This window comes from Diplotaxodon limnothrissa, linkage group LG11 (assembly GCF_057381915.1).
Source record: "Diplotaxodon limnothrissa isolate DT_005_m linkage group LG11, D_limnothrissa_male_GT1.1, whole genome shotgun sequence".
Lineage (NCBI taxonomy): Eukaryota > Metazoa > Chordata > Actinopteri > Cichliformes > Cichlidae > Diplotaxodon > Diplotaxodon limnothrissa.
The window spans coordinates 24,181,192-24,208,839 of record NC_140606.1 but is presented as its reverse complement, the minus strand read 5'-3'; the positions used below and the strand labels follow the sequence as shown (position 1 = coordinate 24,208,839).

At 37.3% G+C, this 27,648-nt stretch overlaps 5 protein-coding genes across 5 annotated transcripts; all 5 read left to right on the top strand.

Annotated features, from left to right (window-relative positions):
* Positions 1-3,430: 3,430 nt before the first annotated feature.
* On the top strand, positions 3,431-5,656 carry apoeb (apolipoprotein Eb). The gene is made up of 5 exons (XM_085365404.1): positions 3,431-3,511; positions 3,794-3,859; positions 3,958-4,111; positions 4,205-4,492; positions 4,575-5,656. The coding sequence occupies exons 2-5, from the start codon at positions 3,817-3,819 to the stop codon at positions 4,918-4,920; spliced, it is 831 nt and encodes a 276-aa protein (XP_085221530.1). The 5' UTR covers positions 3,431-3,511; positions 3,794-3,816; the 3' UTR covers positions 4,921-5,656.
* Positions 5,657-9,205: 3,549 nt separating this feature from the next.
* apoc1 (apolipoprotein C-I) lies at positions 9,206-10,415 on the top strand. Its single transcript, XM_085365403.1, has 4 exons — positions 9,206-9,288; positions 9,768-9,837; positions 9,936-10,074; positions 10,163-10,415. The coding sequence occupies exons 2-4, from the start codon at positions 9,783-9,785 to the stop codon at positions 10,221-10,223; spliced, it is 255 nt and encodes an 84-aa protein (XP_085221529.1). The 5' UTR covers positions 9,206-9,288; positions 9,768-9,782; the 3' UTR covers positions 10,224-10,415.
* Positions 10,416-16,515: 6,100 nt separating this feature from the next.
* Positions 16,516-17,529, top strand: apoc4 (apolipoprotein C-IV). Its single transcript, XM_085366403.1, has 4 exons — positions 16,516-16,535; positions 16,686-16,731; positions 16,824-16,908; positions 17,107-17,529. The coding sequence occupies exons 2-4, from the start codon at positions 16,725-16,727 to the stop codon at positions 17,297-17,299; spliced, it is 285 nt and encodes a 94-aa protein (XP_085222529.1). The 5' UTR covers positions 16,516-16,535; positions 16,686-16,724; the 3' UTR covers positions 17,300-17,529.
* Positions 17,530-18,292: 763 nt separating this feature from the next.
* apoa2 (apolipoprotein A-II) lies at positions 18,293-20,045 on the top strand. Its single transcript, XM_085366402.1, has 4 exons — positions 18,293-18,357; positions 18,582-18,626; positions 19,121-19,352; positions 19,608-20,045. Exons 2-4 carry the CDS (start codon positions 18,584-18,586, stop codon positions 19,762-19,764), a joined length of 432 nt encoding a protein of 143 aa, XP_085222528.1. The 5' UTR covers positions 18,293-18,357; positions 18,582-18,583; the 3' UTR covers positions 19,765-20,045.
* A 2,080-nt stretch (positions 20,046-22,125) lies between these two features.
* apoc2 (apolipoprotein C-II) lies at positions 22,126-23,677 on the top strand. Its single transcript, XM_085365402.1, has 4 exons — positions 22,126-22,190; positions 22,462-22,521; positions 22,925-23,084; positions 23,168-23,677. The coding sequence occupies exons 2-4, from the start codon at positions 22,473-22,475 to the stop codon at positions 23,250-23,252; spliced, it is 294 nt and encodes a 97-aa protein (XP_085221528.1). The 5' UTR covers positions 22,126-22,190; positions 22,462-22,472; the 3' UTR covers positions 23,253-23,677.
* Positions 23,678-27,648: the final 3,971 nt, after the last annotated feature.

Here is a 27,648-nt window from a genome sequence, read left to right as displayed (position 1 = left end):
GAAGCTTGTACATTGTCATTTAGCAAAAATCACTGGTTAAGCTTTCTTGTTTGTTCAGTAGCTGCTTGCAAAGGTTTGGCCCACCGGCACACCCCTGTTAGATAAAATTGTGGGTATTGGACAGGGCATGTTCAGGTTTGTTTCTGCAAGTCTGGAAGTTCATAAACATCTCCAGCTCCCACTTTGTTTTCGCTTTTGTGCCTCCATCCCCGCTGCCAGATTGCTCCCACGCTGCCTTACCCAGTGGCAAACAACATTCCTCTGCTCTGCCCCAAGCTGTCACAGACTCTCCACAATGTTACTCTCCAAGATCAGCTAAAGTTTACAATATTATTCTTACTATTATTAAAACATAATATCTTGGTTTAAGAAAAACTGTATGACAGTGGAAGAAAAAAATAGGAGAAAACAAAAAAATGTTTTGAGCTCCTGGCTCACTTTTAATTTTGTTCACTTTGACACAGAATTCGGTTGAAAAAAAAATACAACATAGACAAAAAAAAGGCTGTGTCATTCTGAAAAGCACATGCTGGTACATTTCACATGAAGTGCTTTCAGAATTAAATATGAGGGGGGGGTTAACCCCTCTCTGAAGAACTGCACTGGCAAATTGTTCAAAAGTGCAAGAATGACTTTTCTCAGTGTAAAGCTCCAAGAATTACTTCAATAACTCATTTATTTAATCAGTAGAGGTAATTAGTGATTGGCAGCATGAAAGTATGAAAATGTAATTATCTTTCTAGTGATAAATAAACAAATAAATAAATAAACCTATTTCCCAATAATATCAACTGACTTTGTTGGTGACCAAGGATGAACATGTTGCTGTATGATCTCTGTTGCTGGATCCACATATGAGGCTTTATTAATTTAACCTGAAACACTGAATGCAATGTTGGCTTACACTTTCACTCTCAGAAGTCTGCAGTGTAACTTTTGGTTATGGAAATTCTGCTGTTGCAAGCATTTGATTCGAGTCAGCATGCTACAGTCATGCCACTCCCCCTATCAGGGATTCAAACCACAGATGTTGAGGTTGTGTGGGTTGTGTGGTTTTATAGCTTTTAACGTGAAAACAGGCATTAACTGCAGTAACCTCACTGACTCATCTAAACAGATGACTGCCTATTTAATGGAGTGAGATCATCCCAACCAAAAAGTCAAATTCCTTAAACTTTATTCAAGTGAACAACATCAGGGTTACTTTTGTTCAAACTGTCTGTTGCTGTGAAACAAAAAAGGAGAAGCCGTTACAGTAGGGATGAATGTGCCAGATGTTTTATTGTATTACCTCATAGTTCCTCTTGTTTCTCTCTCTTTCACTTCTCCGTCTGTCTTGTTGATCTTTGTCCTGATGGCATGGCAAAGTTAGGATGAGACTGAGTTCCTGCAGTCTGGCCACTTGTTACACGCATAGTCAAGATGGTCTATTTTTTTCTGCAAGAATAGTCACAAAGCCTCTTGTCTGTATTTGTAATCACCAAGATGAAAATAAGTCTTAGTAGCTAATGTTGGAGACTGTTGCATACAAACTGTTGAACATGCTCCTCATGGAAATAAGATCCCAAATGTTGCATGACAATGTTTTTGGTAGTAAGTTGTAATTACTTTGTGTTTGAACAAATGAACTGTAGTTGAACATACAGTATTTTAGCTTGTGACTCCTGCAGTGACATACACTATACCCGTTTTTGTCTTGGAATAAGGATCAAAAGGTCTTTACTTTAGCACAGCTGTACCTAAACCTTGACTTCATGACTTCTTTCTTCTCATTGTTCTCCCCTTTTAAGGAGAACAAAGGATTTTTCAAATACCTCTATACAGACTGACCTCTTTGGGTTATCATGTTGTAATGTTATCACATAAACATGTTAATTACCTGACCAAACCCATTTGAACTTTGGCCCTAATTACAAAAGAGAAAAACCAAATGGGCTGACAACAAAAAAGACAAGGCCCGAAGGGCAAATGTCATTATACGTGGGCAAGAGTGAACTCATCCTGCAACTTGTTCGGCAGAAATATGTGAATTTTATCAAATGTAACAATAATAATTCACAGCCAATGCAACAACAAACCTTTAAAGCTTTTAAAGCAATGTAAATGCAGGAAAAATATGCACAATGTCCCATGACTGTTCTGTCCCGCTGCTAAACAAATATTTGGTGTTTAACAAGCAGGGGTAAGTAACTTCTTTCTACACCAAACTTCCTCTGACTTACACCAGTTTCAAAATCCTGGAAATTTTCAGAATACAATTGGTTGTGAAAGCCTTCAACATAAAACCCATGTTTTATTTTTTTCCTCTGTCACATCTGTATAATTTAGATCTTTTGCTCAATATGTTCACTTTGTTCATTGGGTTTATTACCTGTAATCCTTCTTTTGTACAGCGGGCATGTTGAGGGTTACCTAATGTGTCCCCGAGTCTGAACATGCTCATCATGTTGGGGTAACGCCTTCTGGCACTTACTGGATATTTGTTTTATTTTATGTCTGCACGAAAAAAAAAAAAAAAGATTTAGAAACTAGAAAGTGGAAAATACATGGAGGTGCATATGATATGCAAACAGTAAAACCACTCATACTATATTCAGTTGAATGTGAGAGCAGGATTGTCATGCAAATGTGCCATGTGTTTGGGGGTTGCATGTCTATATGGGGTGAAAAGGTGAGGTGTCAATACTGTCTGTGTATTTAGATTGAAATGCATCTGTGAAAGGCTGCTTTACATCCTGGAGCCGAAACATGAGGATTTGTATTCAGGGAGCACATGGTGATAACATCAAAGAAAACATGCAAAGTTGTGAACAGCCTCCTAAGTTATTCAAGCATCTGTAACAAACCTACAATGAGCACTAGAGGGGGGGGGGGGACTATTTGCCAAATGGCAATACTGCAATAAAAAGGTTAGAAAAAGGAAAAACGTACAAGTGATTTGCGAAATAAACTCCGATGACGCTATCTAAAACTTGTGTTTCTGCATGCTCACAAACGGTTTAATTGTTTTGGCAACTGTTCAAAACAATTAAAAACGTATGAGTAGGCTACTTTAATAGATTGTGTAGGTTATGGCTTTATTTCTATTTCATTTTGCACTAATAATCTATACGTCAATAAGGGCATTAAATCTCTGACGGAGAAACTTTTACTCTAAAGTTTTTATTTTTTATTTCTTCAGATACTGCTTTTGCTAATAAATCTAAGAATAAAAACGTGAAAACTGAATAATGTGACGAATATTTGTCGTTGCGTTGAACGTGGAACTTTTACCCCGTTTGTTCTCGTGACAACCAGATTGCTCAATTCCCCCTCCAACAAAGCACACCGTTTAGGTTTCGGTGGCACGTTAGGCAGAAGAAAACATGATTATCTGCAGACAAATCAACATCATCATCACCATCGCGCGAGCGTGCCCGCGCGATCGCCGTGTTGCGCAGAGACAGCCTCCCAGGGCTATAAAAACCCCCAGTCACCAACTAAAGAGCACGGAGGAATCTCAACCTCACAGGTGAGTGAAAGACGATAGAAAGAACGGAGAAACACGCTGTCCTCTTTTGTTTGATGCCAAGTCTTAGAAATTATGAAGTTTCACTTTAGTTATTGGCTGAGTTTACTTTTGCACATATGTGTTAAACGTAAAACTCGCGTTGTTTTTTTTTTTGTTTTTTTTTATTTTTTTAATTTCCAGTCCATATCGTAGTTTATAAAAACACAGTAAATAGTGTGGAAGATGCAAATGTAAATGTTATTGTATTGCTGATTTTCTGAGCGTTCCTTATGCTTTTCATAGGTGTATCTGACTGTCTAACAACCATGAAGGCTGTAGCCCTGATCCTTGCTCTGGCAGTCATCACTGGTAGGTGGATTTACTTGCTGGTTTAGTATTTATCAGTCACACTTTATTATATTTGAGTTACTTTATTTATCCATGCTTTCTATGTGTGCCCATTATAGGCTGCAATGGCCGTGCTGTTCGCCAGGCTGAAGCCACTAAAAATCCATGGGAGGAAAGTGTGGATCGCTTCTGGGAGTACATTGCCAAGCTGGGCCAAAATGCTGATGGAGTTGTGGAGAACCTCAAGGCCTCTCAGCTCAGCAGGGAGTTAGAGTAAGTGAAGCTGAGCAATTAATCAGTACTTTCCTTTGTTTTTTCTTGCACTGAACTTACATTGATTAGTGTTTCTTGTTCTTCTGCTTCTAGCACTCTGATCACTGACACCATGGCAGAGCTTGAAACATACAAAAATAACATTCAGACCAAGCTGGTTCCCTACACTGAGACCTCCACTGCCCAGCTTTCTCAAGACGTTCAGCTTCTGATCAACAGACTGCAGAAGGACATGCTGGATGCCAAAGAGCGCGGCACTGAGTATCACAGTGAGCTCCAGGCTGTGGTGGACCATAACACTGGTGATCTCGAAAGCCGCATGAACAACTTCATCCATAAACTGCAGAAGCGCCTCAATAAGGACATTGAGGAGATTCGCAAGTAAGTTGGGCAGAAACTTTTAGAATTCTCTCTTGCGTTTAGAAATATAAACTTTAATCGAACCATTCCTTTCTTATTTTAGCACTGTGGCCACCTACATAGGTGAGATCCAGTCCCGTGCCTCCCAGAACCTGGATACAGTGAAGGAGCATGTTGAGCCCTATGTCCAGCAGGCCAATGACAACACCAATAAGAAGCTGAGTGACATCACTGCTATGTTGCAGACACAGGCTGAGGGCCTGGGTCAGCAGCTGGAGACCCAGGCTGAGGGCATCAGGACCCAGCTGGAGGCCACTGCAGAGGAACTGCGCACCTCAGTTCAGGGGAAGATTGAAGAGATGACAGAATTGTTCTCCCCCTATGCCACCAAGATCCGTGAGCAGTTTGAGGAGATTGTAGACAAGATCAAGGAGTCAACCACTGCCTAAAGAGAGACTCTGAAAGTGGTAGATGGTTGGTGAAATGGCTACACTGCTGATTTCTTTACACCCAGGTAAAATGAGAAAAGGAGAAAGTTGCTGATGATCTTTACACTGAGTGTTCTAGTGTTCAGGATATGGGGGTTGAATAGAGAGACAAGGGAGGATAAGGTGCAGAACAGTCAGCAGGTGTGTTCTTCCTTCTGCACAGTCACCCTTTCTTATTTTCTCATTGACTCCCTTAATCAGTGAACACAAGCACCACAGTCAATAACAACCTTTCTTATGCAAAAAGACAACAATTATTTGTAATATCCTTTGCTTTTCTACTTTGAATTAACTGTTATATCGGTCTATTCCCACAAGTTTTTGTATTCAATTTCTACATTTTGTTTGGTTATTACCGCAGAGTTTCAGCTTGAGCTTGAGATTTCATCCCGTTATCCTCCGATGCACATAACAACAATGTCTTTCATTTCAATAAATGCAGTGAACAACGATCTCGTTTCTTCTAGAAGTGATACCGAACCAACAAAAATGAGTCCTGTTTATTGTTGTTTCTGTGTTGCACTTCACAGAGAAATGGATCGTAAAATTACTTGATGCAAATAATCAGTGAGTAAAATGTAACACCTGTCTGTACTTCACAAATGTGGTTAACATGTTGTATGCCCACCATGCTGCTCTCTGTAAGTGCACTTTCTTTAACTGCAGTGTGCTGAACAGTGCTGAGTAAATAAAGAACCTAGAAAAAATAGTTCCTTTCACTGTTTTTCTTATCAAACATTAATGAGCAATCTATTATTTAACTTTGGGTTCAGTTACACCTGATGAGTGGAAACAGCTGATGCTGTTGGTGACTATTTTAAATAATTACATTACTGCTTTATAATGTAGATGAGATGCAATTAATGCTTGGAAACTGGATTATTTTGCATAATGATGCTATGGCATTATAAAGTATAACATGTCTAAAATCATCTATAAAAGAATAGCGGTCTTGATGGCTTTTACTAGTAAGATTATCAAGCCATTTAAAAAACGTAGCGCCCCTGTGCTGCTGTCACATTGTTACATTTGGCAGTGGTTACATAAGACCATGTGAGTATTTATATAATGGCTTATATAAAGCAGGGGTTAGCACTGTTGCCTCATGTTAAAAAGGTTCTGGGTTCAAAGACCAGCTGGGTCATACTGTGTTGCTTTTCCTTGTAGTTAAGTTTCTTCTGGGTGCTTCAGTTTCCTCCCACAGTGGAAAAACATGCTTATTAGGTTACTTGACTAATCTAAATTGCTCATTGGTGGAACGCATAAAACATGATGACTTATATGTCTCTACTTGTCCATTTTGTGATTGACAGGTGACTTCTTCCTGGTGTAAAAGTGTTAAAAGGGATGGGTTCAGTTCCAAATCCCCCCACCTACATCCTCCATAGCAATCATAATGGATAAGTGCAATAACAAGAACATTTGAAATTAAAGCCAGGCTCCCTGTCTGTTCCTCTACTCCACCATAAGCATCAGGATTCTTTTGGTTTGCCTTCCTTGTTCAGCCACCCCCTTACATCCCTTAGTTTACCCTTTTCTAGTCCAAACTTGTTAAAATCTCCCTTGAGATTCCTTTCTCTTGATCCCAGCAGGCATTTGGGAACATTCTGTGCCACAGATTAAATTACCATTGAGGTGATGGTTATCTTGCCTAAAATTTATTTTATAAGTAAACCACCACCAATATAGAATAAGAGACTTTGACATATATAGAAAACTGCTTATTTTTTCCCATCTTTCCCCGTATTTTGTCCAAAACCTTTTTCAACTAGCGGTTTTAGTAGTGTAAGAGGATTTTAAGAACAAAATTATGTTTTTTAACTTCAGTTCAAAGGCACCATTCACAGGAAAAAAGGTGGCTTTGGCTGTCATACGCTGGAAATGGTCCTTTAAATGAAAAAGGGTAAAAATGGCTGTTTAAACACAGCATGATTTTCTCTTTGAAGTTTGAGCCCGAGGCCAGTAGGGGACACCATTTGTCCCCTGTTCAGATTTTCTTCTCCACTTGAATCCAGGAAACACAAAGATGCAGCTGTGTTTTCTTTATTGGGAGAATAAGTAAACTATACGTGCCACATAAAGAAACATAAACGGTGCTTCGAGAGCACACATTTTTGAGGATTAAGTTTCTGCAGTCGCGACACAAAATGACTTTAGAAATTTCACATTATTTGATAAAAATACAAATTATTGTGAATACAACCTGAAATTAAAAGCAATACAAGAATAGTGAAACACAATAAAAGGATTCTTGATGAGAAGTATAAGACTTGTCCATGTTCCTGCCACACCAAACGTTGGATTCTAATGGAAAAACTTTGATAACACTCTACTTACTTTCCCTGACTTTCTACTTTACTTTTTTTTTTTTCAAAATAATCATCAGGTCTCTCTGATACAGAAAGTTATATCTATTTTATTCTGTGTTTTTTTCCCTGAATTGACTAGATTTAATCAGTTTCTTTTCTCTTCAAAACATGTTTACCCTTTCTACCAGTGCTAAAGGGCATTGAAGAGTGATTAATGATATGACTACGTGTTTATCCTCGGTGAAATCACTTCTTTCAGGAACCAGGGTTTATTTGGAACAGACAAGTGAAACTCCTACAGTACACAGTCAACTGTGTTAAAGGATCAGTCATGGATGGTAAAAACAGGAAAACCACAAGCATCCTGCTACCTCAGCAATTCGGCTCTGTCTGCACTCTAAGTGCTAAGAATTAAAGGAAAAGAAGAAGGGAAAAAAAGCAGGTGCTATCTAGCCCATGACTGCTAGTAACCCCAAAAACATCCCTGCAGAGATTTTACCTCCTTTTAAAACCCCCACTCTTCTCACCATCCTTTTCACCTTCTTCAGAGCTGGCACACAACATCAGTCACCACAGGGGCCTTGGCCAAACACAAAAACAGCCCTCCTGTAAGCTTGTTATTCCAAATTGTGAGCACACAAGACATGCACTTTCACGCCCTATGCCTCCTACAATTATTCAAGAGGAGTTTCTGTGCACGCAAGCTCAAGCTCATAAATAAGCCCACCAGCCACTCCATTACAAAAGAGATGGAGATGCTGAGGCATGTTAAGTCGTATTTAAGTCAATTAGACCAGTCATCATAGCAGTAACACCTTATAGGCCAAATCATCAGCAACAAATGGACATTGGCCTTTTGCATCAGACTGCTTGCTGTGAAAACAAAATGTTAAGCAATGAGGTCTTTGAATTGGTAGATGCAGACTTCCTGGCTCTAACTCGGCTCATAATAGGGATTACTGCAGTTCATTCAACTGTACTGTTTTTCCGGTGCAAACTGACAAATTGGAGCATGTATAGTTTTGTCCACTTACTCCTCTTATAAGCAAGGGGAGGTTTGTATAAGACAGATATGAAAAGAAGAACTTTATCTGCTGCTTTTGACTTTCTAAAACCAAACAAATAACAAATGATGTCATGTTACATCAATGTTAATGTTCATTAGGGTTGAGCTATTATGACACTATCCGTAGGAGTAGAGGTGGAAAAAAAGTTGCTGAACAGTTATTTAATGATAGCAGTTAAGGTTTGCTCCAACCTCTAAAATATTATGTAATATGCAAGAAAAGAAAGAAAAAAGGACATTTCAGAGAAAGTTTGTGTTAAAAAACGTGCACCATGTATCAAAAGCAGGCAGATTTAACCAGTATTCATTGCAGTCTAGTCACCCCACATTAAAAAGTATTAAAGGCAAAGTGTTTGATACAATTAAACATTTAGCCAGAGCTTCAGGTCCAAAGGAGGTTCCAAATGGTCAGTTGGTGATGATTATATCACTATTGAACTATTGTTCTTCTACATCATATCTCACCTTATCTACTAAGCTGCTGTTTCTGCCATGAATGCACATATCTTCATATCCTTGTGATTTGATTTTTTCAAAAGTATATATACACATACTTATATTGTCTTTATGCTTTTCAATGTCTCTCATGCTTTTTTTCTGAGTACTACCTGTAAATAATAATTACACATAATACATCACTTCATGACTGTAATCTAGAGTCTCTCTCTCTCTCTCTCTTTCTCTCTCTCTTCCTCGCTCTCTCTCTTTTATCACCGTGGTGGATATCACACAATCTTGCTGCATAATAAATTTGAGCACGTCTCTATTACAATCAACATATCTTCATGTAACTCATGTGCTGGTCAATAAAAGGGGCAGAGACGACTCAAGGTCACCACTCGTACGTGTTGTCTGGTGTTTGCGTCACTCTCCTAAAACCAAGCGCTTATAAAGAGGGACGCACATAGGCTTTTAAAGGCACTTGATTTTTTTCTCTTCTGAGACAAAAAACAGGTATGTATATTTTTTTAATTTATATATATATATATATATATATATATATATATATATATATATATATATATATATATATATATAGTATTTTATAGGACTAAAAAAGAATCTTTTGAAAGTTTATTAAAGATTGCAGAGACATGCACTTTAGTAGACAAAGAGCATGAAATAATTCAAAACCTTTGTTTGTTTGTTTGTGTTTTGCGTGTGTGTGTCTGTGGTTCTTTTTGTTTTGTTTTGTTTTCTTTAATAAAAATATCATGACCAAATGTGCTTTATCGGTAAAATGGTCAGTTTTTTAAACTCAAAGTAGAGAAATAACGGACGAAAAGTAAAAGGAGCTGTCCAGTCACCTTGGTGCTGACATGCAGAGGCGCAATTTTTAAAGAAAGATAAACGTTAACTGTTTTCCACTTTCATTAGTGATCCTCAGCAAATGTGTGAAAAAAGACAAAAATCTGTCCCTTTTATATTCTCAGTCATTTACAGCAAAAATGAGACTGTACCTTGCAGTTGCCGTGCTGATGCTGGCTTTTGTGGCATACACAGGTAGGCTACTTGGCCTTAAACATATCCTGTTCCAGTCATACTGTTCTTATTTCACATGATGCAAATTTCCCTCTCTTTGAATATGCCTCCATCTACAGAGGCCCAAGACGATACCAGCTTTACGGACAAATTTGACAGGTTTGGTCAGAAATTGACTGAAATTGGCCAGTCCATCGCTGAAAAAACTAAGACTGCCTTCGATGATATACACAACAGCGAATTTGGAACCAGCACCAGGTACTCTAACATACAGGGAATAAGAAGATTTATTCATATAGGCACACACACAATTCAACGTCATCTAACTCGTGTTTATTTTGCCCAGGAACTGGTTCTCAGATGCCTTTGAGAAGATGAAAGCCAAATTCGGGGAAATGAGTCAGTAGAAAAGCGGACAGGAACCTGTCGCTAGCCAGCAACCAGCCTAAGATACTCACTCTGCTCGTGGGTGGCCGATATTTCACGTCATGTTGCTCTACACAGACTAAATAATTATGTTACCTGTAAAGAGTGTAATCTTTTATTTTATTTTTTTTGAAAAGTGCAATAAATAAATTGCAAATATTTTAAAACATAAATTGTGGGTGATCCTCAATTTGTGGCCATGCAAAGCAAGAAAACATGACATGACGTGTGTGTGTGAGTGTGTGTGTGTGTATGTATTGTTGTATTCACTGATTAAAAGAGTTCTTGATTGTACTGTGGCATGATAGCAGTAGCATCTTGTAGGTCAAGTCAACAGCAACAAATGGACATTGGCCTTTTGCATCAGACGGCTTGCTGTGAAAACAAAATGTTGAGAAATTAGGTCTTTGACTTCCTGGCTCTAACTCAGGTCACAGTTACTATAGGTTATTGTTGTAGTTCATTCTCCTTTTTTCATTGCAACTATCTGACAAAATGGACCACATAAAGTTTTGCCCACTTACTCCTCTTTTAAATGAGGACAGGAATGTCTAAAAAAAAGTCTAAAGAAGGTAGGATGTGAAAAAAAGGAAAACAAGACAAAAAGGACAGTTTGAGCAAAGGAAACAAAAAAACATTCACGTCTGTTAGATAAACTGCTCAGCATTGTAGTAAGCACTCAGTTAATTTAAAAGCAATCATCTAACATGTAAGTAATGGCGATTGCATATTTCAGCAGAATGTTTTTTTTCCCATTAAAGTTTTACTGTTGCTGATGCATAAAAATAAAACTTACTTTCCCCTTTTATTAAGTATGTGTGTGGTACAATGAGACTTTTAAGTTAAAAAAAAAAAAATTTATACAATTGCAAATGTTTTTAAGTCAGACTTCTCAATTCTTGAATCAATGAACAACAGAAGTTACAATAATGCAAACAAACAAACAAAAAAATATCTTCAGATACAGTCTGATCTTAACAATTTACATAATCTTTACAAAGACAAATTTTTATTCAGTATTCAGTGCAGTCTAGTCATTAATTATTAAAAAGCAGTAAATCACTTTTTCTTTTTACACAGTTTGAAATCTTGGCCACCACTCCAGATTTTAAGGAGCTCCCAAATAGCTTGCGTCAATTGTTAATAATTATATCACTACTGAAATATGTTATTTTACGTAATGAACTGATCCCTTAGGAAAGTACATATCTAAATATATTCAATATACAATTTAAATTTGATAAATATTTCTGTTTTTTTAATCAATGCATACATTAGAATACATTTCATTACAATTAATGTCGTTCAGAAAGTGCTGTAACTAAGTTCATAGATTTAATTCCTCCACTGTTGCCATGTGCCAACACAAGCTACGTAAACACTATTCCCAAAGACATTGATTATTTTATTAGTACAGTTACATCCTTGCTGCATATGACCCTGGATACTCTGGATACTCCTCTGAAAAAGAAAACCTAAAATCAGAAGTAAAATCAGAAGTAAAATCAGAAGTACTTGTCAGCCTTAAATGAGAACCCAAAGCTGAAGATGAAATTCTGTCTCATTAATGTAGAAGATCCTCACTTATCCTGGAAAAAGAGTTTGTTGCTCTATAAGTAAGCACCTGTAAAGCTAGACCATCTTTCTGCTTGTCACTGATTGAAGACAATAAGGACAACCTTGGGTTTTTTGTTGTTAGGCTGACAAAAAGTCATAGCTCTGTTTAGCTAATGATCAATAAAGCCAGTAGTTAATTCCTCTAATGACTTCACGAATTCCCACACAAATACAATCCTAAAACTATTAGAAACACGGATTTAAGATCTTAGTTTTGTTTGGCTTTTCTCTTTATTATTGTTGTCTTTACCTCACAAGATAAAATATCTACAGCCAACAACTGTTGAGATTTTTTGACATACTTGTGACTATCACTTGTAAATGATAATTAAACAAGTAGTGGTTTTTGAATTCTCATCTAAGAGTTATTTTTCAGCACACAGTCTTGCTGAATAAAATTGAACTCGTCTCTATCCAGCATTCTGCATTTTGCATTCTTTGTCTAACATTTAGATTTGTGTGATGATCTGAAACATCTAAATGTGACAAACATAGAAAGAAATAGGACATCGGGAAGGGGCAAACACTTTTTCCACACTACTGTAACTACATCAGTGCTGACCACTAAAGTGGGCAGAGACGCCTCAAGGTCACCACTTGTCCATGTTGCATGGTGTTTGGGCCACCCTCCTGAAACGCAGCGTGCTTACAAAGTGAGATGCACATAGATTTTTTTAAAGACACTTCTAAGATTGAAAACAGGTATGTTTTTCATTTTTATGACTAATACTGATTTATTTTTATTAAAACTGATTTTGATTGATGATTGATTGGTTATTTATTTCAACATGTGAACAATTTACAGGTACATTTAGAAAATAAAATAAGAGAGAAAAAAAATACTATACAAAATACATACAAAAAAATGTTCTGATTAATTTACATGTTGAAAGGGAGTGGGAAGAAGTAAACACTTATTTAATCCCACCCCTTTGACATAAATTATAAAGCTGATTTTATTATTAAAGCTGAAAGCTTTTTAATTTATGTATTAGTTTATTAAAACTTTATATACTGGCATGGAGACTTGCAGGTCAATGATGAAGAGAATGAGCTTTTCTCAGGAAACTAATGTACTCAAAACATCAACTTTTGGTTTGTTTGTTTGTTTGCTTTACAATTATTCATATAGTAAACTTTGATATTTTAAAACTCAAAGTAAACATACACAGGTAGGCCACTCTTGGCTTTAAACATATCCTGTCTCAGGCGTTCCTTTCTTTGCACTCCTTGTAAATTTTCCTCTCTGTGATTATCAGATTATCACCTCCATCTGCAGAGGCTTTTCCAGTTAAAAGTTAAGAAATATCAATTTGGTTTGATTGAAAGTAGAAAAGATGACAAGATCCTATCACTAGCCTGCAGCTAGCCCTTCACCAACAAGATGCTCACTCTCACGCATGAAGGCTGATATTTCAGATAACATGTTGCTCTGCACACATAAGTCTGTAATCTTTGAAGATTTTTTTTTCAAGTTTTATTTTTTTAAGTTATCCTCAGTTTTTAACCATACAATAATAATAACAATGTATATTTTATTGATCCATGTGGGGAAATTCCTCTATGCATTTAACCCATTCACTCAGTGAAGCAGTGGGCAGCCATTGGGCACCCGGGGAGCAGTGTGTAGGACGGTACCTCAGGGTAGCCGATTAGTGCATTTGATCCACCGATCTTCCGATTATGGGACCACCACTCAACTGAGCTATCCTTGCCCTAGGAAATTCTGTAATAAATTTAAGCACTAATTAAATGCTTCCTGTCTATTACAGAAGACCATCCATATGCTTTGCACACCTTTGGATCCTAACTGGATTGAAGTTTTTAAACTCTCACTTGTTGCTTAAACTCCATGGAAAATCAATAACAACCTGAGAGGTGTGATTCATTTTAACAGATGAAATTATTATTTATTATTATTATTATTATTATTACATTTTTAAAAATTTATTAGCAATTAAAACTTAAATCAAATAGCAATTTGTACGTATGATTTACAAATTAAATTGATTTCAGAGTTGTGATTTATTGCTCAGATTTACATACAAGCGGCAGAAATGAGCTTTTTCCCAAGGTTGGCTGTCCCCTCCATTAGTGATTGGGTAAGGATCTCTACTTCATTAGGGAGTGGATTCCGAGCTGCTACTCCTCCACATTAAAAGGAGTTGGTTGGGGTGTTTCAGGCATCTGACAAGAATTCCCCTTGGGTGCCTCCTGGGTGAGGTGTTCTGGGCATGTCCCACCGGCAGGAGGCCCCGGAGCCGACCCAGGACACGCTGGAGATTGTATCTTTTGGCTGGTCTGGGAACTGAGAACATTGTTCCTTGGTACTCCCCTGGACAAGCAAGGGAAGAGGGAGGTCTGGGCTTCTCTGCTTAGGCTGCTGCCCCCGGATAAGGAGAAGAAAATGGATGGATGGATGGATGGATACATAGATGGATTATTGCTCACACTCTATTTATTTTCCATCCATCTATCCATTAACTTCCGCTTATCCTTTTCAGGGTCGCGGGGGGCGCTGGAACCTATCCCAGCTGTCATAGGGCGAGAGGCGGGGTACACCCTGGACAGTTCGCCAGTCTTTCACAGGGTAACACAGAGACAGACAACCAGCCACGCTCACATTCACTCCCGCATTCACACCTATGGGCAATTTGGATTAATCAATTAACCGAACCCCACAAACTGCATGTCTTTGGACGGTGGGAGGATGCCGGAGTACCCGGAGGGAACCCAAGCAAACACAGGGAGAACATGCAAACTCCACACAGAAAGACCCCGGCCTGAGGGTGGAATTGAACTCAGGACCTTCTTGCTGTGCAGCAACAGTGCTAACCACCGTGCCCTGTTTATCTAAAATATATCTCAATCAAGTGCCAGAGACTGTCAACTTGATTAAAATAAATAAATAGATAAATGGAAAAAAAAACTGGTTGGAGTATCAAGTGACTAAAGGCAATATTGTTTTGATACATCATTTCAAAGTGTCTGCTCAGATTATTTTTGTTTTTTATAGAAACACATAACTACGCTATTCCAATTTTGTCCATTCTAAAAACAACAAAAGGTCTGTGAACCACCTTTGAAGTACTTCCAGAATCCAGGCCTAAACACTGTTATATGAACTTCTTTAATTACCTACTATTAACATATGTGGAATGTCTAAGTAAATTTGGAGAATTATGTATTTGTCTACCAATGGCCACTAAAAATCTGACTAGTTTTTTCAAAGGCTACCAAGTAACATCTAATAGATATTAATCCATTTGTGTCAGTAATTTGAAGCAAAGGTCAAGTGCCAACATGGCTTTGTGCATTTCACAACACCTGGGATAAAGCCACTGTTTATGATGAGTTAATAATCAGCAAGTTGTTCCAGTTCATTGATTTCTGTTTCCCTGAAGAGAACAACCTGACAGAGGTCAGCTGCTGGTGCAGACATGGGCACGCAATTGATATCACCTGTTTGAAATTGTTGTGAAATTAGTTTCACTTTAAGGTAATGTCAGGTAAAGTTTCAAAGCTTTGATGTTCTTGAAGGTGAGATCTTTTGCAACGCTGTTTATACATCACTTTTATCTTGGTGTACCTTATGAACAGGCATTTTCTGCATTGTAATAGTTTTTCTTCTGTTTTTTTGCTAAGTTGCAGCCTTTTCAGGGACACACATACACAATGTTTTCTTTGTACTGTCCAGATGTTTAACATAAAGCAGTTTAAAGACAAGGGCAACAGAATTTTGATCCAGCATATTTAGACAGCTGCAAGACCAGGTTTGTGAGTACAGTGCTCTTATGAAACATAATCTGAACATTAGTGCTGAGCTGTTTCCATATGGAAGAGCAGACTCTGAGGACTGCAACACAAAATCAATTTTATGGTGGACTCTGCCCACAGAAATGCTTCGCTTAGCTGAAAATGTTTGTCTATCGGAACCTTTTGCTCCAGATTTTTACTTAAAATCTGTGGTGCTGTAAGACAGACTTTGACTTCTCTGTAAATACAGCGCATATCAACGTCTGCCAAAAATAGAGATACCTAAACCAAAGTGTATTTGCTCAGTGGTGGAACTCAGCTTTGGTTGATTAGTAAAAGATCCCAAGAGTTTGGGACTTTATTTTAAAAAATTAGATTTTACTAACATTCATATTGTAACACAGTGATACTTAACATGAAAGACAAATCATAACACATTGTAAATGGTAGATCTGTGTTAAATGGATTAAACCAATTTTTCCTAAACAAGTAAAAGTTCCATCTTTCAAAAAGGTATAAAACTAACTACCTCAACTAAAACTTAACTCAAATGTCTTTGAATGCCCTGTCAGATGTGAGTGGTTTTTTTTTTAGCTAAGACAACAAAACTTTTCAAAGTCAAATTAGGGAGAAAATAAAACCATAATAAGACTTGTTGATTTGCTACCGGTGAATCAAAGAAAAAGAAAAAACCTGATGAATGATCATCCGATCAGGACCAATGTTCACATTGCCAAGGTTACCAAATACAAATAAAGTGGCTAGATAACATTTGGTTCATTTAACTCCTGCTGACCAGAGCCAGAGGAAATGGTAAAATATATTCTTTTGATCATGGTAGTTTTAATGACAATGCACAAACTGACAAATTTTATTTTGAAATCTGTGTTTTTCTTGTAGCTGTCAAAGACAAAGAACCAGTATGTTTTGATATAATCTGCTGAGAACTTTGTTGTTTTTGCATCCAATGTGAACTGCATATGGACTGTGCGGACAAAGAGTTCTGTTATATTAATAACAATATCATGAAGTGTTATGATGTATGTTTTTTTTTTAATTCTCCATGACAGCCCCATACGAAAGCACTTCTTTTCAGTCTTTTCTTACTAATGCAAGGTATGACTTTATACTATCTTCAGTATTGATTCTGTCATTTCTGATCACGTTTTGTTTTGTTCTAATTGACTGACAAGCATCTTTCTTTGCAGCATGTGGGCCACTTCTGGCCCAAATAGAGCCCACAAAAGAACCTGACTCACCAGGACTGCTGCAGAAGCTGGCAGAGAGGGTCAGGTATTTCAGAAAAAAAAACCCCTGTTGACCACTGAATGCAGTTCATTCATAAGTTCAGACTAGAACTCTTTGTAAATGATCAGTAAATTATCAGAATTGTTAAAATATTTAGTTTGATTTCACTTATTGTGTCAAAATGTTTGCACAATAACATATTTATTTGTGTATTATATGTACTTTGCTGCTTTTATCTCACAGGGCAGCCAAAAATAAAATCCTGGCGCTTGGGGCACTAACACAAGGCTTTGCTGGTGCTTATTATGAAGACCACATTCAACCGGTGACTGACAGCTATGTTGAATGGGCCTCTGGTGTCAAAAGCTCAGTGTGGGAGAGGATTCAGACTACCATCGGCCACTACACACCGTTTAACACAACTCAAGTTGATTAACTCACTCAACTGAGTAAATCAGTATTCTTACTAAACGTCATGGCTTTACTGCTGAAGTGATCATAATTTAATGTTTATCATTAGGCTTGTACTAATGTATGATGCATAAAAAAATCAAATGAGTTGTTAATAAATATCCGTACAACATATCTGTTTGCCTCTGCTGCAGGTTTTAGAGTTTTTGTATTTGTTTGGTTGTTATTAAACAAAGAGCACACCAACTGAATCCGATTAACCAACATTTTGGTTTTGGTTTTAATCGAAGCTGAAAAGCTTGTCTTCTTGATTACGTGAGTACAAGTCACACACAGGTGCATTAATCGACAAGTAAAACAAATCTCAAGCATTAAATGGATGCATGTGGATATGTGAAAAATAAGGTTAAAAAGAAAAAGAAAACAGTGAGATGAAGATATACAGAGGAGAAACCTTTTTAAAACACTATTGAAAAGAGAACTGATCACATTGCTGGCAGGGTATTAGGGTGAAAGGTGAGGGCAGAATGCCCAGCAGCCATTGCTCAGTACAATGCGTTGGGGCAGGTTCTGAATGTTTGACCTGTTGACCATTTGACACCAATATCTGAGTACACACTATAAAATCTGCTGTTAAAAAAGTGCTGATTATCAAGAGCCGATACAGTTAACATTATCTTTTGTCATAACAGATACAGACACACGAGCTGCTTTAGTTTTTTCTATAAAATGAGGTGTAATTGTTATGACATTCTGCAAACATGCAACTTCCACAGTGCCACAGTGCATCCTGCCATATGGATAAGGATAAACGTACATTTCAGAAAGATTACATAACAACTAAGCCATATTTCCACATTCTGTATTTAAAGAATGTCACATACACTGGACTTTGTGTAGGTGTATGTGTGTGTGTGTTTGCGTGCATGTGCATGCAAGCATGTGTGTGTATGCTCATCAGATGACGTTTGTTTGCAGTCCCCCCCTATATCTTCCTGTCCAGATGTGCGCTCTGAGTTACAGACAACTCGGTTTGAGAGAAGACTGTCACTTCTCGGATCTGTGCATCCAACGCAACAGCAGGTAATCCCTTTTTCTTCCTGCAGCTGCCCTTGCAGCTTCTCTTCTGCAACTACAGAGTAGATTTCACTAAAACAGCTTTTCGTGAAATATTTAGGAAATGCAGTTTTGCTTTAAATGTTAGCAATTTAATCACCTTGTTCATGATCTTAAGTTGATAAAATATGAAAACAATTCAATAAGTTGAAATGTGAATTTCATTTGCTTTTTCTTCTTTTGTCTTTCAGAAATGAATGCAAAATATGTTTTTGCACTGATCTTGGTGCTGCAGGGTAAGTCACCCTGTAAACCTTAAATGTTCTGTAACAGTTAAGTTAAATTGAGTTTGATGTGACTGTTTTTAATGATGTTTGATTGGCCCAGTCTAACATGCTTTTATTGCACTCAGGGATTTAATGAACACTGCGCCATGGATGAATATTGCATGTATTTATATGTAGCTGACATGCAACACAAGTGCTTAATTTTATAATATAGTGAGCTGCTGTAGCAGAAAAATTTCAAATGTAAATACTGACCAAGGAACTCTGATACTGAGAGTGAGGTGCCAAGATATGTGGGACAGTTTTTATTTGGCTTTTAAATAAAAATTTACACACTAACCCCCAAACAGTTTAGTGAAATTTCCCAGTGCAACAATTAATCTTTTTTGTTGTCTCTTTTTAACATGTGTATACACCAGTAATTATTGAATTTACTTGCAACTGTTTTAATAGTACTAGTTCTCATCTCTCTCTCTAAAAATCTCAACTCTGTTGCCTTCCAGTCTCTATGAGCCTGTGTGCACTTCCCGAACCATCGCCAGAAATGGTTGAGTTATATAACACCCACAAAGCCACATTCATGAAGAGACTGATGAATTTTTACAACAAGGTGCACGCTGCTGCCACTCCCGTTGTGGAGGGCTTACGTGACAATGAGCGTTCACAGGATGTCAGGGAATTTGCTGAAAATCTGCAGAGCAAGCCTGAGTACCAAGCCTTTGTGAAAGTTGCCTCGTAAGTTTTCACCTATAACTATCCTAGTAACGCTTAATGTTTCACAGGCGGCTCCAAAAGAAAATAAACCTTTGTAAGCTGCTAATGTCATTACTTGAAACATAATTTGCTATTAGATGCTACTTAATTAACGTTTAGATTTCACAATTTCAGCACAAACACATACAGACAGTTTTTATGGTTTTGTTGATTTATTTGGTAAATTCTTTAATCATGGATACTTTTAAAATCATCCATTTTTCCTCTTTTCATCAGTGCTATCGGTCAGGAAGCAATTCCCTTAGTGGACAAGGCTCGTACAGCAGCACTGGGTGTCTATGAACACTACCTGCGCCCCCACATTGGCATCACCCTGGGCAGGGGCATTGACCACGCTAAATCAGTCCTGGACGAAGTCCTGCCCGCTGAGTAAAGAAGACCAACTGGAGCAAACTGCCTCTCAGCAGCCCTTGTTAGATGATAGGTCATAGTAACTACACCGGAGAAGAAGAATACAAATACTATTCTTTGCCTCTTTTAAATCAAAATACTTGTCCAAACATGCAGAGTTAAAACCATGAAAAACATGTCAACACCACATATGCAAATTGTGCATGTACAGTATTTTATGTTTGAAACACTAACCAGAGTTTGTGTGTGACTGTGTATGTAATGTGGGCGTGTTCAATAAAATGAAGTGAAAACTCTGTGAAATATGTTTCTTCATATACACTCAGATCCTCTCCTGTTATGATACGAGGAAAAAGTTCTAGGCTTTGATAATTCTGTTATTTCATAATCTTCTAATGTATCTTTTAAAGTATGTATAGAGTTTTTTCATACATTTCATACTTTTAATTATGAAGAAAACACATTATTTATTACAACATAAATTTAAAAAGAAAACTCAATTAAACACCATGGGTTTATTTTTTACTCACTGTGGTTTTGCAGTGAGCTGTCCCCTTGATAAAACTGGAAATATAATGAAAAGCTGGTGCTTTAAACACAAGCTAATAATATCATTAATACCCTGAAATAAGTCAAACTCTGTCCCCTGAGTAGTGAATTTGTATAATCCCATATGAAAACTTTTTTTAGTGCCAGAAATACTGAAAACACATTATTAATGTGTCTTTTGTATCTTTACATAAATTGATTGTTAACCTAAAATTACTAAAGAGAACTGTACAATAATCTCAGACGTTTTTATTTGAATTAACTTTCCATAATTTGAATATTGATACAGGTTTCCTGTTGAATAGCACTTTGCAAGAACATGTGGAATATCTGCCTTATTCTACTCATATGAGCAGCAAACAAATACTCTTCCTGCGTTCACGGCATGATAGCAGAAATCACTGATTGAATTTATAATGCAATGATACACCAACGTTATTTTCAGCTACAGCAATAACCATGCCGAGATGAGCCATCACAGCGTTTATTCAGTTGGATTGAATCAAAAGTGCAAATTCTCAAACAGTTTGAACCCCACTGCTGCCCACAGCTGCACTCAACTGACCTGAGTTCTTGGGGTCGCACACAACATGACATGTGAGACTGGAACACATGATTGGATTGAATGTTTACTTAGGCCTCCATCAACATGTAGACATCGCAGGAGAAAGCTCTTAACTCAGTTTTTTTTTGTCACATTAACAATTATTCCCAGCACAAACTGAAATGTTTTTAAACCTGTCCCCTCGTGAATTCTGGCAAATTCTGTCTTCTCCAAAAAGAGATCTAAACATCTCACAAATATTTCCGTAGGTCAGAATTTTATTTGAAATTGTTTCCTCATAAAATTGTTTTTACTCTGGCTAAAAAACAAACAAAAAAAAAAAAGAAGCATGTGACTGATATTGACAAAGCTGTCTGGACTCTGAATTCTGTTCACCAAATGTTCACCGATGGCAAGCAAGAAACTGTCACTTATTACCCAGAGCCACAATATTTACTTTAATATATAACCACAGCCTCAAGGCTAAAAAGACAGATTTTGTCTCAAGAATGAATATTATAATTATGTTATAATTATTAGGGAAAATAGGAAATAAAGAGCACATGAGAACAAAACAACATAACATGAACAGCCGGCTTTAGACTTGTATTTTCATTTCAAATTGAGAAGAATCAAGACGGGGATTCAATGTTTTCCGCATGTAACTGTGACCAAACTTCTCCTTTCCTGAAGGTTTTTGAAGAGACGAGTGGAAAGAGATTGTTTTTTGTTCTAAAAAAACCCTAAAATAAATAAATTCTTAAGAGTTTTCAATGCAACACCATATATTCATTAATGCGGCCTAACTGTTTCATAACCAGAATCAGTGTGGGTGACGTGTTCAGCACACTTTAGACTTTGGACCATTTTAAAAGGACTTGGGACTGTTGCAGTGTGTCATGAATGACTGAGTCTTGTTATACAAATCTAAAGTGCCTCCTTATGTAGACTGTGAACAGCGCAAGGAGTAACAGTCTGCTGATACTGACCTTATCAATGGAAAAGAATTGACTGGGCCACATTTATTTGTCAGTATTCTTCTACAATGCTGTTTTCAGTCTATACTATGAAAGTCACTCCTAACCACAGCTGTGCTACCACTGTTATAAGTACCTTGTCATGCTTTATTCACTATCCTTGTATTTGCATTATCCCAATATCTGCTTTATCAAGACACAATGATGAACCACTCCAAAAAAACGCACAGCTGACAGCAGTCCAGGTTTATCTCCCACAGAGTGCACTTTGGCTCTGAGAGCAACAAGTCACCACTTTTACACTCCTATATAAACAAGCTGGGCCGGCACTACCTCTTACTTTTTTTCTTTTCACAGTCACTTCTGAAGAGGAATAGAGTGAGTACCAACACTTTTGATTCATTTACTGAGCAGTTTTAAAATAGACGCATGCTGTTTCACTGTATATGAGAAAAAGCCAAAAGATGACCTAACCGTTTGGGAGATTTGGGGAGATCTTCTGTGTTTTAATGTTAGAAGTGGACTAAAACAACATATATGCACAGTTAATGTAACAAACACATCGGCTGGATGAGTGGGTAAATCTTGGACAATGTCTCACCCTAGTGGATGGAAAGAAGGAAGCTTCAAATGTTTTTTTTCCTCACAGATCCAAGGACCATGAATAAGCTGCTGGTCATCACTGTGCTTGTTGCACTTTTTGCACTCAGTAAGTTTGTCCTCAGAGAGTAAAACCAACAACACAAATATATAATATACCAGGAGGTTTTTATGAATCAGTGATAATAAAACTTTAAGCTTTTCAATCCTAACCTGTTTGTAACATAAGCGAGATCTCTACAGAGTAATAATGAGCACATTCAGTTCAAGAAAATGGATACAAACCAGATGACTAAATGATATGTTTTTGTTTTTCATTTTGGTTAAAACTGAAATTCACATCACATATTCTGATATAGAAAAGCTATTGAATGCATTGACATACCATCTTTAGCAGGAAATGAAGTTTTGTTTTAAGTGAAGACATTAGGGTGAAAGACTTTTCTTCTTCTCTGTCTTTTTTGCCTCTCGTGTCTTTAACCCTCTAACTAATGTGGCCTGTTTTTGCATAGGTGCTGAAAGCTTCCGTGTGCCGAGGCAGGTTGATGAGGAAGAGCAAGGGACCATCACAAAAATAACAGATACTGTCAAGTCCTATTATGCAGGTGCGGTCAACACTGCCAGTGATTACCTGGAACAGATCAAAGGCCTGAAGCTGGAGGAGAAGGCAAAGTAAGACATTTTGATATTAAGATGAATTCAAAAAAACTTTCATTTTAATCTATAACTGCTCTCATTCTGTGTTTTTACCACAGGAATCTTTACACTGAAACTTCCAACATTATGAGCACCTATCTTGGCATTGCACAGGACCAGCTTTACTATATTTTTCACCATTAATAGTGAAAAAAAAGTTATCCAATGACCTCCACAACGTTACATGGTTGTGTAAGGACTTTCAACCTACACAAGAAAGGTTCAGAATTCATTTTACATTCTGTCCTTGGCGATACTCTCCCCACACGCAAGTGTCAAACTCTCTAACACAATGGACGAGGTGCATTTTGTAGCACTTTCTCAATCCACTGCATTGGAGGTAAATAATGATAACCACCCAATGGGGACTTTAGCCCTTTGAAAAACAACTAAGAGCTTGGAATGAGAAAATGGACATGAGAATTTGGCAAGCACAAGAAAGGGAGCATTTTAAGATCTGCTACCACCTGCTGATATGCTGATATTTCCTCACAGTACCATGGCATCTCTGAATAAATTTCAGTTTGTTATATCTTGAAATAAAATATTTATACTGAAAAAAACATAAACAGGTGTCTGTGGTTGGTACATGATATTTTTGTGAAGTGTTTGATGTAGTAAATTCAGCCCATTTTGCCCCCGTCTGTTTGTGTAAGATCGGTGTCATCTTTCAACTCAGTGATGCAAAAGGTCGTGATTTTGTCTGAACGAATCTGCAGTGAGACACGAGACTTTTATCGGCTCAGGCAGCACAAGAACAGAGGCTTCTGTTGTAATTAATAATGGATGAAAAGAAACAACATGCAAAATGTGAGCGGCGGGAAATTGACAGAGATGAATAAACAACAAAGACTCTGAAGTTTGTTTTATAGATACTGACAATCAGTGATGCAAGAGCAAGTGATTTTTAATTAATGCACAAATCTACAACATGCGGCTTCTTCTGAAGCTATTACCAACAGAAACAAACCAAGCAAAAAAAAATCTGCTTTAAAGAATCTTGTCTTGTGTAGTCGTTGCAAAGGATCTAAACTGCATCAGAGAAGCACAGAACAAATTACACATTTGTGTGGGTTTTAAGGACTACAGTGATCCAACACTACCACTCCTGGTTCATCTACAATGACTATAATCACTGGAACAAAAAGAATAGACAAATATTAATATTAAAATAATGGTTTCAGATCCTTGAGTTGCAACTGAACATGCATACAGATCTGTCCAGAGTGGATGAGCTTGAAAGGAGCTGCATTCTGCAGTGTTTTCTCCTCTATCCATTAGTTTTCTTAACCTTCTTGTCCAATTGAGGCTCACATAATGGGAGCAGCCTATCATAGGTGACATAAGGTGAAGGCAGGTGACAGTCTGGACAGGTTGCCAGTCAATTGCAGGGTTATTAACACATAGAAACGAGCAGTGATTCCCAGCAGAATTTACAATCTCCAATTAGCCTAACACACATGTCTCTGGACTGTGCAAGGAAGCTGAAGTACTCAATGAGAATTCATGCAGGCACAGGCAGAACATGCAAACTCCTCACAGAAAGGCCCCGGCTGGCTGGTGGCTTCAAATGCAGGAACTTCAATTCCAGCTTTTATTTGGAAAAAATCTGTTTCCACTTGCTTTAAACATGTATTGATAATTAAAATGCATATCAAATGTTTGTATGTCAAACAAAAAAAAAAGTCAACTGTACCTATTAATTAAACATCAGACAGCTGAATAACACTGACCATATTGAATACCTCTAAAGCTGTTTTATAATGTCTGCAAAACATACATTCACATTTCATCAGTCAGTGATTTGCTTGCCTGGAATGTTGATTTTTTTCCACAAAACAAAGTTCATGAAACATTAACAAGCTGTGTGAGATCTCCATCTTTTAGATTTTTATAAATATCTACACATGATCATGTTATTAACTGATAAAACAAATCTGATATCTTTTTATAGACTTAAAGGACAAAATAAAATTATAAACACATTTTGTTTTCCCAAGAGGCCATGCAGTATTTTAAGGGTTTTGAAATGATATGATAAATATTCCATTTATAAACAGAAGCGGGAATCCAGTCGTATTGTCTTTTTTTTTTTTTTTACTTTTTCTTTTTTTATTACTTCTTGTACTATTGCAAAAGCTTTTCCCATTTATCTATGACACCACTGACCGCTATAGAGTCCACTTAGCATGGCCTAACCTTAAAAAATGGCTTTAATATTGCCCACTGAGCCAAAAGAGCCTGTCCTGCAGGTCTTGTATGTTATAAAAGATATTAACTTGACCAAAGAACACAAAAACTGTAACTAGAATCTGTTACATCTGAATAAAAAATGTGATAAACCACAGGCAAGAGTCTTTTTATGGTTTTCAGGAAAGCAACAAATTGGCACAGGAAGGAAAGTATATCACCCTAAATGAACTGATAACATTGTTACAAAGGTTACAGCTGAGCAGGAAGTGGTGCTGGAAAGTGATAAAGCAGTCTGTTCCTCCAACTGAACCCTAAAAAGCTTGCAGATATATAAAAAAATAAAATAAGGACTGATCAAAGTGCCTTTACAGACTATACAGGAGAAAACTGCAAAGAATATGTATAGCATGAATCTTCCCTTGTGGTCATTATATCCATATATTCAGGCTCACGGGTAGATATTTCCAATTTTGTGTCTATAATAAAGGGAATAAATATTATAAAGGACATTTCTATTTTCTCTTTGATCTTTTTGACGGGTTACAGAAGCTCCCCTGAGGGACAGCAAGATGTCCCAGCCTCTGTCTAGACCCTGCCATGTCTATTGATCTGACAAATATCCTGCATAGTAACCTTGGGTGATTGTGAAGCCACATATTTATTAGTGAATGATTTTGCCAAATAAAACCTTAAAATTAAAAAGATAATTTTTGGTTTATTGGTCGGATTTGTTAAGAAATTATCGTCACTAATCGAAGTCATTCAAAACCAATGTGGAAATGGCAGTGAATGAATTCAGCGGCATTTCACCAAACAATTATATTTGATGAAATGGGAAAGTAATTTTAAGAGGACGTGTAATCTGTCTGTGTCAGATGAGTCAATCAGTCATTGTATTCAGCTTTGTCATTTTGGTTTTACGTAGTCAGTGTTAGAAAGCCTCAATAATGCTGACAGAACTGCTGCAAATCCCAATTGGGATTTTGCTTAATTAAATCACATTCATCAGCCTGCTGTTCATGTCTGATTAAAGCTCACTGTTCTTCAGTCACAGGCCTATTCCTGCCAGTGGCCTAAGAAGTCTGCCTGAGCATAATAAATTGGATTTTCTCTTCTGTCCTTTGCACATCCTACCAAACCGCTGCATGTCTTGGGGAACATGACAAAGGCACAGAGCAGAACATTTATGTTACTTTGGGATCATTCACAGTCCCTACCATTCAACTCTCCAGAGTCTAAGTTGTTGTACATCTGGCTGAACCTGCCTATTTGCAGCCTATTTCTCTGACCTGTTGCTTGCCTGGGGAGACTTGCCATGGCAGTGGTTAGGGCTCCACTATCGCAAATCAGTGTAAGTGGATTTAAAAGTGATACTGTTGCTTTTATCCCTCATTAAGAATTTAGCATAGCTGCAGATAAGCTGTTTTTTCCCCTTTTAATCTGGTCCTCAAATATGCTTTTTAGCTAAATGTCCCAGGAGTTTCCTTTTTTTAAACAATTTGGGAAATGAGCTTCTATATACTTTTTTACTGAGAGTGAGATAAGAACTCTTGATTAGGTAAACAAGACATATTAACTAATTGGTGTTTCTTTCTGTAATCAGACTATGAAGGGAAGCCAGCTGCTAGACCCCACTGGTCTATTCAGTGTCCAAATCTGACTCATATATATGGAACATGATCCTGATCTGTGAATGAATTAACAGTGTCAGTACTTTGTTTCAATCCAGCCTCCTCATACAATCGATGTGCAACAGTTTAATCCTCTCTGTAGCTGTATATTATGTTACATAGGGTTTCAGTTGGTTCAAAAGTAAACAGTACTCATTTTAGGCCCATGGCTTGTTACCATAAACTGTAGTGAAGAAAAACTGCCATAAACAGACACAGCAAGATATGAGACTGAGGAGCTCTCAGCCGCTGGTGTCTTTGATTTCAGACAAACAGGAAAATATTTGGGGAAATGTATTTTTTACCTTCTTGAAAAGATATACATTAAAAGACTCTTAAGCTCCTAAGCGTGTCCACTTAGTATAAAGCAACAGCCAGCTTACATCAGCTTAGCATCAAATAAAGAAATAGCTTCTGTCTGAAGGTCACAAAAACCACCTACTGACACACTTAAAGCTTCCTAATCATCATGTGATTTCTTATCTGTCTATTTCATGCAAAAAGCTGAATTTTTAAAAAATGACGTATGCTTTTACAAGTGTAGAGCAAGTGATGTCCCTGTAACTTGTAACTCAGTGATTCTCTGAACTCTTTACTTTCTATTCTACTTGAGCTTTGTAAACCTGTCTTCAAAATAAGTACACCAGAGAACAAGCAGTACCTTCAGAGCAGAAAGC